The 10,878-nt window shown below is 41.3% G+C and overlaps 2 protein-coding genes across 3 annotated transcripts in view; one reads left to right on the forward strand and one right to left on the reverse strand.

Annotated features, from left to right (window-relative positions):
• Positions 1-10,878, reverse strand: part of TIGD1 (tigger transposable element derived 1) — a 57,862-nt gene that overhangs the window by 3,456 nt on the left and 43,528 nt on the right. The window lies entirely within an intron of this gene.
• Positions 1,198-10,873, forward strand: TIPIN (TIMELESS interacting protein). Of its 2 annotated transcripts, none has more exons than XM_083475256.1 (8): positions 1,198-1,345; positions 2,931-3,080; positions 3,935-4,028; positions 5,306-5,381; positions 6,261-6,383; positions 6,478-6,541; positions 7,784-7,987; positions 9,315-10,873. In XM_083475256.1, the coding sequence occupies exons 2-8, from the start codon at positions 2,954-2,956 to the stop codon at positions 9,338-9,340; spliced, it is 714 nt and encodes a 237-aa protein (XP_083331382.1). In that variant the 5' UTR covers positions 1,198-1,345; positions 2,931-2,953; the 3' UTR covers positions 9,341-10,873. The 2 variants fall into 2 exon arrangements, with proteins under 2 accessions (XP_083331382.1, XP_083331383.1); XM_083475257.1 differs by having other exon boundaries at positions 1,259-1,595.

Below are 10,878 nucleotides of genomic sequence, written 5' to 3' on the forward strand. Positions count from 1 at the left end.
GAAAGTAGCGGCGTGGAAAAGAAGGAGGGAAGCGAGAACACAGAGCTAGAACCTCAAGAGGCAGCCCATCGCTTCGCTTGTGTTATAGGCGATTTTCGGGTTCAGATAAAAAAAAAAAAGATATTTTAAAGTGCCGCTTCTGGATGGAAGAAGTAAAACCTAGGCGGAGAAATAAACATGGAAATTCAAGGTAATTGGAAGTTGGGCGCAGACTGCTCCCCCGCCCTTCAGAACAGAAGGGCACCAAGAAATCGAGAAGTCCTTGTTTTCTAACTCTTGCTTCTTTTGAAACATTTGATTTACAGTGCAATCCTCTACGTGTCTACTCAGAAGGAAGCCTCGTCGAGTTTAATGGGGCTTATTTCTGAGCAGAGGCATGCACAGAATTGCATTGGTAATTAGCTCCTGAAGCGTGTTTTTTTTTTTAAAAAAAAATTAAATTAAAAATAGCCTAATCTATGCAAAATATCAGTGCCGATATGCTCTACTGTCTTCCACAATGGAAACTGGGGCAGTTGAAGAGAGAAGAGAGTTGCGTTCTCAGCCAGGGGCGAGCACGATCGAGCCGGGATTTTTATTTGGAGGGGGCAGGGTTTTTTTTAGGAACTCAAAGTTGTTTCTTAGGAAATTAAAGCTGGAGAGGCTTCTGCTGGGGGGCGGGGGATGGCAGAGCCTCAGATTATTTAGAGCTTTAAATGTTTTTGGAAAATATTTGTGGATTTCCCCCCCCCACCGCCATGCCATCGACTTCCTTCTTCAGAACCGGGTTGCGCTGTAATGTTGCACATGGAGGCCGGGTCAGGCTCAAGTTGTGGTTTTACAACAGCCTTGCAGCCCCATGATGCCGAGGGGAGTCTCACACAACACCCTCGCCATGGGATCCACCGCCGCCCATGTTGTTGTTGTTGTTTAGTCGTGTCCGACTCTTCGTGACTCCATGGACCAGAGCACATGGACCATACATCATTACTGGGTCACCGCCCATACTTCATGCTAAAGAGTGCTTGCGTCTCCCACCCCCAAATACCCCAGGTAAATCTCCTTTTTTATCCACAATCTTATCATCAATCTTTTTTCCCTTTTCTTTTCCATTTGGGGCGGTAGGAGTTTCCTTCCCCGCCCCCAGGGAAGAAAACGAAACGAAAAGATGAACTCGGAAACTGCCTCTGCCACCTTCTGCCTGTTAGGTCTACTGTTGTCTGAAGTCTATGGGAGAAGAGCGCGTGTCGCTGCTCTCGCGAGATGTCGCGGCTTCCGCCTCCAAACCCCTCCCCGCGCAGCGCTTTGGCGCGTTTTCTGCTCGGCGGGAGCGGAGGGCCGGTTTCTGAGGGAAGTTGTCGCTGAGGTAAGCGAAGCCATTCCGTTGGTATTGTCCGGTAGGGAGGGGGCTTCCTCTCCTCGGAGGGTTTGCGTGGAGGCGGCTCGAGGCCCAGGTTGGCTGGATTAGGAAGAGGAGCGGCGGCGGCTCCCCTTCACCTGCCCTTCAGGAGGAGCTGGGCGAGGCCCAGAAAAGGGCTCCCAAAATCATGGTCAAGGGAATGAAGGAGCAGCTTTTCCCCTCTGAGGGAAGGTTGCAGCTTTCAGAAGGAAGGAGGGTAAGAGACGACATGAAATCACTCGAGGTGGGGGGGGGGAAAGCGGAAAGGAATAATAATAATAATAATAATAATAATTTATACCCCGCCCGTCTGGCTGTGTTTCCCCAGCCACTTTGGGCGGCTTCCAGCAAAATATTAAAATACAATAAAACATCAAATATCAAAAGCTTCCCTAATCAGGGGAAGGAGGCTTCCCCCCCCCCCAAAAAAAACCCTCTGAAGCTCAGGGACATCCCATAAAGTTGAGTGTTGGAAGATTTGGGGCAGATTAAAAAAAAAGGAAATCCCTTCACGCAGCGCATTGGTGAAGCTGTGGAACTCCCTCCCACAGGAGGTTTTTCAATGGCCACCAACTTGGGACGGTTTTAAAAGAGGATAAGGTAAATTCATGGAGGAGAGGGGCTATCCGTGGCTGTGAGCGAGGAGGGTTATTTTATCTATTGCCTGCCTTTTACCCTAAGGTCCCAGGGTGGGTTGCAACAGCATTAAAAGCCATATTTATAACAAACTTGGATGGTTATGCTCTGCCTTGATAGTTGGAGGCGATGATGCTTTTGGATACCAGTTGCTGGAAACCCGAGGGGGTGGAGAAAGGTCTTGCGCTCGAATTCTAAGTGGACACCCAGGGTCTATTCATCCTGCTGGGAAAGCTCTCGTCAGAACGAAAAAAACCCCACATCTTCAGTTTCTGCAAAGTGAAGATAGTGTGGTATCTCAACAGGAAAGCTGTTCCAATGAACAGGGATGGCCAGACTGAAAGCCCTGCCCGGAGTTAGTGTGGAGCGGGGTTTCTGAGATCTTTAGTGCTAGCTATTTATTTATTTATTTATTTATTTATTTATTTATTTTATTTCACAATGTGTAATAAAAACCTCTGAAGCCCAGTTGCTGGGTTTCTAAATGGGGAGAATGCTTTTGCACTCTGGTCCTGCCTTGGGGCTTCTGGTTGGCCACTGGAGGAACAGGATGCTGGACTAGATGGGCTTTTCACTTGATCCTGCAGGGCTTTTATTAAGTTCAGCCAGAATGATCAAGGTGGCTGGAGACCTTCTCTATGAGGAAAGGTTACAGTGCAGTGTTCTCAGGAATATGAGGTGATAACGCACAGCCTTCTGAATGAAAGCTGTGTTGCTCTATACTTGATTCTGAGACAGGCTTGTTATTTTCTAACATAAAATTTATAACCTGTAACTTTTATAATCTGTCTTTTTTGTTGTTGTTACCTCACATCATCTGCCCTTTGTCTGAACGTTATCCATGACTACTTTACTTCTTTATCCCTTGTTCATCTTGTAAGTAACATTTTACAATTTTGCATTGCTACTTTTCCAGGATAGAGTACTTTGGATCGCAAGATGATAGATCCAATAGATGGCAATTTGTTTGATCTTCCTGATTATGAACAAATCCAAGATGAGACGTTTCTACCTCTACCACCTCCAGACTCTCCAGGAGATGTTGAAGACAACTTAGTGAATGGAGGTGACTGTTCACTTGAACTAAATGTTCACATTTTGAACCCTGATAGCACAGTCTATGCACGTTTATTTGGATGTAAATCCCACTGTGTTCAGGGTTTTACTCTGAGGTAAGTGTGCATAGCTTTGTGCCCTGAATCCATGAAACGACATTTGCTTCTAATACTAGACTTTACGAGGCGAACTTATTTTATGCACATAGTATGTTTTTAAAAAACCAACAATAACCCCTATTTAAATTATATCTGGTGTTTTTGTCTTTTTTAAAAAAAGACTGATTGAGTTACTTTGCACACTTATTCCTTAAGGTGGTTTAGCTTTGACACAACAAGCTGTAATATGTAGCATGTGGACTATAGCCTTAGGGTTCTCCCTAGGCCATGCCCCCTCTCCCAAAGTCATGCCCCCTTGCCTTCTTTGCTCCAAAGCACTCATTGGGTGCTTTTACCTCACTGGAATGTGCCCTTGAACTGTAATAGCCACTTATTTGCCAGGATGGGGTCTGGAATGGCAGGAATGTAACCCACCATTCAAAGGTAAGTCTCCTAACTGTTGCTCCTCCCAATTTATGTTTTGGATTTGCCACTACTGTCATGTATCCCTGGAGGTTTGCCCATGAGGGAATGTGGCCTTGAGGCTGAAGGTTTCCTATCCCTGTTTAGCAGCAAGGGGATAGGACACTAAATATAAGACACCATTGCATGAATAAATACCTTTCCTGGAATATGCCTGTGTGACTGTTACAGCATTCATATATGGTATATAAAAATATATGAGAATGTTTATTACTATGGATGTTTCACTCAGTAAATCTAATCACATTCTCAGTTTTAGCATATGTTGTTTTTCATTTGTCAGAATCAGAAGAAAACAAATTGTCACAAGCCAAGGATTCTTCTAGGACTACAAGGCGATCTGTTAAAAGGCCGGTGCCTAAACTAGATGCTGACAGGTACTGTATTTAGAAAAAAATTTCCTAACCCTATGTGTGCCTCTATTTACTCTGTTGCATATTATTGCTCTTAATCCTTTTAATTGATGCCAAACTTCTAGAATTTGGATCTTTGAGATGCATCCCAATATACATAAGAGTTTTTACCTTTTGTTGACCTGTATGGTGTTCTCCTATGGTTACTAGAGTGGAACTTCCCTAGAGTGGAACTTTGGTTGCTGAGTCCCACCATCCATTGCTATTGTCCTTAGAGATCCTCTTTTACACAGAGGTCCAGTTGGCTAGGATATGGGACAATGTCCTTTCAGTTACAGTGTCCAGGTCATGGAACTCTATTTTCAGGACCCCAGGGTGGGTTCCAACCATAAATACATAGTCCATTCTTTACTGGCACTTCAACATGCTGCCAAAACCTTTTTGTCCCACCATAGCTTTGGTTTGGTTTAGTTTCCCATTGTCTCTTCAGTGACTTTAGTATCTGGCTTCTGGCATTTAGCCCCAATTTTAGGAAATTTATATTACGTTAATCATGTGAGCCATCTTATGATGACTGTTGTGAGGGGCCCAAAGGCAGGACATATGAATATTTAAATAAATGAATAAATTGGTGATTTTGTAGATCAGCCTAGGCAATGGGTTGTGCTATACCTTTGCCATTGTTATGTTGCAGTGTCACATCATTTGCTTGGCAGTGAGTGACGAGAATAAAATGGAACTGAGCAGAAAACATTTGGAGACTTGCTTAGTCAAGGGCCCTCTTCCCAACACAGTACTCAAATGGGTGCCAAAACCCATCCAAATAATGGCTTGGCAACTCAATTTGTAAATGGTTTGTTTTAAGGAGGTTCAATTCAGTTTTGTTGGCTTAAGAAATATGTATATACTATTGTATATATGTGTGTTTGTGTAGGTATATGTATATATGTATTGTAGATTCTGCTGGAACAAATCGTCTATGACATGGATAGCCAATATCATGTTCTCCAGACTACAGCTCCCATCACCCCTGACTATTGGCCGTACTGACTTGAGCTGAAGGGAATTGTAGTACAAGAACACTATGTTGGCTATCCCTGGAGAGTTTGATAGCATTTTGATACCTCTTCAGAACTGGAAACATTTTCTTACATGAAAATTATGTGCATCATCAAAACCCATAACAGACTGTATACCATGCCTCTTGTACACATTGGCATCGTATTTCAGAGTTTTGGGTGGAATACCTGTTATTGAAAAAGAAAATTTCAAGTAACTGGAGACACTTCTAACATTCACAGGTTAGTTTCAGAGCGAGGACTTCCAGCTTTGCAGAATATGTTTGATAATGTAAAATTCAAAGGTAAAGGTTATGAGGTAAGCAATTCTGAGAATTCTTCTCTTGATTTTTGTGGCCATTGCATGCATATTATGTATTCTGGGATATAAGCTGTATGGAACATACAAACATGAAGTTTTTCAGCAAAGGATTAGATTAAATGTAGGGATTCTAATACTAACATGTTTAGCTTTGTTGATCAGTTGTGAATTGCCACTCTGTCATGATGATGATGGCACAAAATTGACTATTTTGGGTAACTTACGTTTAACATTAGCCTTCCTTAATAGTATAAGGGAAGCCAAAGCAAGGAGAAAGATTTGCCTCATTGTTGAAAAGATTGCTGTGTAGGCTCACTTAACTAATACATTCATTAAAACATACCCTTTCCAGACAAGATACTATTTTACAATATCTTAAAAGACTGGAGGGGAGAAGCAATGCAAGTACAATTAAAAACCAGTAGGAATATTTAAAGTGATGGATATGCCATCTCCAGTCTTCAACCACAAATCCACACCTGAATGGACCATCTCAGTTGGTGGAGCTCCTGTTCTTAAACCTCTGGGGACACAAGACTGAGGAACAGTGGTCTACACTGGCTCGCAGTGGCTCCAGGATTTTAGACAGGGAACAGTCCCTGCCTTAACCTGGAGATGTAGGTGTTTGGGATTTTTTTTGCGTGCAGAACAAATGCTCTATAACTGAGCCACAGCAACTCCCCAAGCATCTTCAAGAAAGGGCCTTTAATCTGTTGTTGTTTTTTAGCTAATAACAATTACTGTTGTCAGTTGGATACACTTTTGCACCCCAAATGTACAACTTCAGTATTTAAGGCTTTGTAAAATAAAGCTTCAAATACTTTCTCAATGTGAGCATGCCCAATGTTTAAACTGTATCTTGTTCTTTATGTTCAGGAAGCAGACCTGAAGGCGCTTGTGAGGCATATGGAGCACTGGGCTCACAGGCTATTCCCTAAACTTCCATTTGAGGATTTTGTTGACAAAGTAGAGAGTTTAGGAGGTAAACAACCAGTCCAGGTGAGTGTCAACCGATCTGAGTAAAAGTAATGCTTAACTGAAAGCAACAAATACAACTCGGATCTGTAACATATGGCACATTTTCTCATTCTAGGCATGCTTGAAGCGAATTAGACTTGACCTGCCCATGTTGCATGAAGAATTCACAAGTAATGAAGGCATGTATGCATTGAAAATGTTAGCACTGCATCCTTTTCTCTTTTGACGGTTTAGGTGCTACTGAGAACTGACAGCAAAATTGATGTCCTTTAGGACTGAGCTGACCAGTCTTGCATGGTCTCATTTTAAAAACTTGAATCCATGTGTCTGCTGCTAAAATTACAATGCCATAGTGCATCGCAGGAAGTCTTTAACAGTTGAGGATAACTTGTTGGTATTGAGTGCTCCTGAACTTGCATTTTTGCTTAAAGACTTAAGAAGTGCCTTGCTAGATCTAAAGAGCTACCTAATCAAGCACTCTGTGCAGCAGATTCTAGTAGCAGGTCCTAGACGCACTGGAAATTAGCTAGAGAACTACTATGTACTTTCAGCCCCTCCCTAGAACAATGTATTTAATCCTTTTTTAAAAAAATAAGGAACAAATGTCCGTTCCATAAGTTTGTGTATTTGTTGGGATCCATCTGCAGTCCAAACACTGGATTGCACATTGTGCTTAGGACACAATAAGTTCTGTTTCCAGAATACAGGATTTAATCTGAACAGTCTCCTTAAGTGGTGTGCATTTTGCTAAGCCCTTTGATTATACATTAATTGTAAACTTTTGTGGTGTCTTGGGAAGCTTGGACTCATAGAGAGAGGAGCTAGGTAGAAATTTTGGCAATTGCTGCAACAGTGCTGAAGTTTAATGACAATCTTTCCTAAAAGATTAGCAGAAAGGCCACTACTGCCACTGACTTGACTTTAAAAGTGTAAACCATTAATATGCTGTTTTGCCTTCCTCTCCTGGGATATCAGAACAATTAGATAATTGTGGATGCAATGAATATTGGTTGCATTTGTTAGCTATACAATGCAGCCCTAGGCAGCCACATATATTAACAAAATGGATCCTGCCGACAGCCTCTGTCCAGTTATCAGATTTCTGTGCGATGGTTCCATACATATATGTTGAGTGACAGACAACAAGAGTTTTGGCTTAAGGAAAGGTGAATGACATTTTGTTTCAGGAATTAGATAACTTTTTGATTTTGACTGCTTTCTAATTAATAAGACAGGAATTAACACTTCTGCATTATTGGACAAGTAGCTTTCCTTCTATAATTTGCTACACTATTGAATGAGGGAATATTATTGTAGTTCCGGCAATATGATGATAAATCTGGTATACTTTTTTTAAAGCAGCCTAGCTTAGTGTAGATTTTGCCTGGAAACTTCTGATAGCCTTTTCCCATTCAATATAGGTGAGGATGGAGGAAGCAATGGACCTAATCCAGCCACTGAAGAATTAGATTTATTTTCTGAAATCCAAAATGCAGGAGAAGACTTTGGTTTGCCCCCAAATAGCACACTAACAGAGGAGCAGCTGCAGAGAATTGAAAGGAACAGACAACTAGCCATGGAAAGAAGACAAGCAAAAACACAGTTAAACAGTCAGTCACAAGAAGGTAAATTCTAAAGTATGAATAGAGGCTATTCATGGTGATACTTTGGGATAATTGAATTCAAAAATCCTGCTAAAAATCAGCATCTGGTTCTGTTTTGACAATTGCAAATATAAAAATTGAGGTTTTCTTTAAATTTGTTTGTAAATGATTTCTTCCCCTTCAAAACAGTTTCCCTCTCAATAGGCGAGCTGTGGTGTGCACATCTACACGGGGGTTAAGTTCCAAAGCCAGTGCATTAGGCAAAATTCATGTATAGTCCAATTTACCTTAAATTACCTCCCCAGTCTGGCTTCAAGGCATCACCACTTATCTGAGGAGTCTCCTTTGGTCCCTGTTCTTTCCCTGAGGAGCTGGATCAGTGGAGAAGGAAGAGGGGCTTTCCAACCTTCTCCATGCTTGTTGCTGGCCAGCAGGACTGCCTTTCCACAAATGGCAGGAGGGAGGGGGGTAGGCAGGCAGGCAGGCAAAGGGAGGCAGAAAGAGAAAAAAGCTAGAACGGATCTTTACAGTTGCAGATGGGGTCCTAGTAGCAGCTTTTGCAGGAGCTTGCTGCCGATCATCTATAATTGAATTTGTGTTATTTATGTGTGTGTGTGTGATGCGATTCCATTATACTTTCAGATTAGCAGGAAGTTCATGTGATGACTGGTTTATTGCTAGTTCTATATATGCACTGCCCTTTTACACTAAAACTTGCCAACTTGATATAAACAGGGAAATTAAATCAAACAGCTGGTCTTTGTCTTCACCTGAACAAGATTCAGGTTACCTTGTTACTAGGTGAATGAGCTACCAAGGATTGCCACAAGAGCGGAATAGTTATTAGCAGGAATTTTTCTTCTCCACCCCCCTTCCTTCAACTTAGTAATGAGATTTATTGTGGTGGAGATTCACCAAGTGGCCTGAACCACGTTTCTTCATGAAGGTGTACCACACTATGACAAAACCAAAGAGAAGGAGAGTTTATGTAGGAACAAATGTCACAATTTGTTCTTTCCATACATTTGATGACTGAACTAAAGTGTCTTGGTCTCTATTACAATATTCTGTGGAAAGCTAGCAGCCAGAACATTCCTCTCCTTGCATTTCGAATTCATGTTTTTCAGTTTTAAATTTAACTATTTCCTTCAACTTGACCGCTGCCTTGTGATAATTGCTTCATTTTTCTTACTAATAAAAGTTTGGTTTAAAGAAATTGATTGCTTCTCTCACCTCATAAAACTTCAAGTTATTGACTGGGCTAGGGAGTATGAGCCTAAGCAATTACATTAGAGGAAATGAGTTAATGCAAGAATGGTGACAGCCAATATTTTTTTGTTTCTAATAGAGCTGCAAGTGACCCAGGCAGATTAAGAATGTAACATCTTTGTGGCTCAGGAACAAGATGACCTGCCTGTGGGGGAAGGAGGAAATGTACCTTTTCAGACTATTGAGAAGAAGAAAATTGGAAGTATAGAAGATAAACGACCTTTAACTTTTGTATCAAGTGACCAAGGACCAACATCTTGAATTATACGTCACGTATTCCTGTTATTTCTTCCTCTTGAAAGTGGTTTTTTTAATGAATTTTTTTCTACTGGAACAACTGATCATTCTTCTCAGTTCCACTGGTCTCACTTACATGTAAAGATGAGCCAAACCATGCCTAGGCATGGATGAGCAAGTGTCCTGGTAAGAGGTGGAAACTGTGGCTGCTTGACTCCACCCCTGTAGTGCCTTCCATGGTTTGTCTTAATGTTCTGTGCAAACCTAGACTTGTGGTTTGTCTTCTCCGATCAAACCATGAGCAGTAAGCTAAGAACAAGCTTTAGTTACAGCTTGTGGCTTGTTTCTAGTGAGACATACAAGTCTAGGCTCAAATGGGTTAGTTCTGTAGCAGGACTCAGGGAGGAGTAAAGTGGCTGTGATTTTCACTCTGTACCACTATGCTTACTTGCTCACGCTAAGGTATAGTTTGGCTTAATGTTGCATGCTAACTTGGCCTTTCAGTGAGAGTTCTGTAATTCAGATTTTTTTTCTCTTTATCCACCACTTTGGAAATGGTGTTTCTCCGTTTAAAGTGAGACGAGTTGAAGCTTGAATTAAAAGTAATGGCTGCTAATCCTTCAATGAGAAAGCACCATTCTCACAGTAGATGTTATAAAATGTTACATATAGAAAGCAGACCAAAGCAATGATAGTTCTGCCATTAAAATCTTTTATAACTTTCACATTGTGAAATACTTGTGCTATGTGTCCATATTTTACACTGGAAATGAAGATGTTGGAAATCTGCTGTGAAACGGGAGACTTTGTCTGCTACTAGAAGCAGCAACTAATATACTGCGTAGGTAAATATTGTATAGGTTGATCTTGCAGAATAGAGGTAATGTTCAGTGGCATAGCATGCAAATTAGGGGATATCTATGTGCAAGCTTTTAGATACGCTACGTATAAAAGTAGTGCTCATTAAAGGAGCATGGTTTGGGATATCTGGAAGGTTACTTTGCAGTGTAACAAAATGGCACGATCCAGTGTTAGAATGAGAACTGAGTCGATTCAGATAAGCCTTTCCTGCAACCTCATCCCATCCTGAATTCCTGCACATTGCTTGGATGGTTTCCACATGGCAGGTAGGAAAGCCTAGTCTGAACTGAGAGGCTGAAGAAAGAAAAATACAAAATCTCAACTAAACTTAGTTCTTATATGCGTCATTGCTAAAGTTGTTACTCAAGAGTTTTGATCATGGTTTCGTAATTCGGAGGTACATTTCAGTACAACTCAATGGTGGTGAAAACAAAAAACAACCCAAATGCTAAATACTGGATATAAATTAATGGGAAGTGTGTAACATTCTTTTGCTGTATAGTCACTTCCATTATCAGAGAGTAAAATTTTAAAGAGCTACTTGG

The sequence above is a fragment of the Podarcis liolepis genome (genome assembly GCF_965112155.1).
Source record: "Podarcis liolepis genome assembly, chromosome: 14".
Taxonomy (NCBI): Eukaryota; Metazoa; Chordata; class Lepidosauria; order Squamata; family Lacertidae; genus Podarcis; species Podarcis liolepis.

Bases quoted from the DNA above. Each gene is read 5' to 3' on its own strand.
- TIPIN (XM_083475256.1), top strand. From the start codon at position 2,954: ATGATAGATCCAATAGATGGCAATTTGTTTGATCTTCCTGATTATGAA. The intron at 3,081-3,934 runs GTGACTGTTCAC...TTCATTTGTCAG, and splicing joins AGACAACTTAGTGAATGGAG to AATCAGAAGAAAACAAATTG. The intron at 5,382-6,260 runs GTAAGCAATTCT...CTTTATGTTCAG, and splicing joins TCAAAGGTAAAGGTTATGAG to GAAGCAGACCTGAAGGCGCT.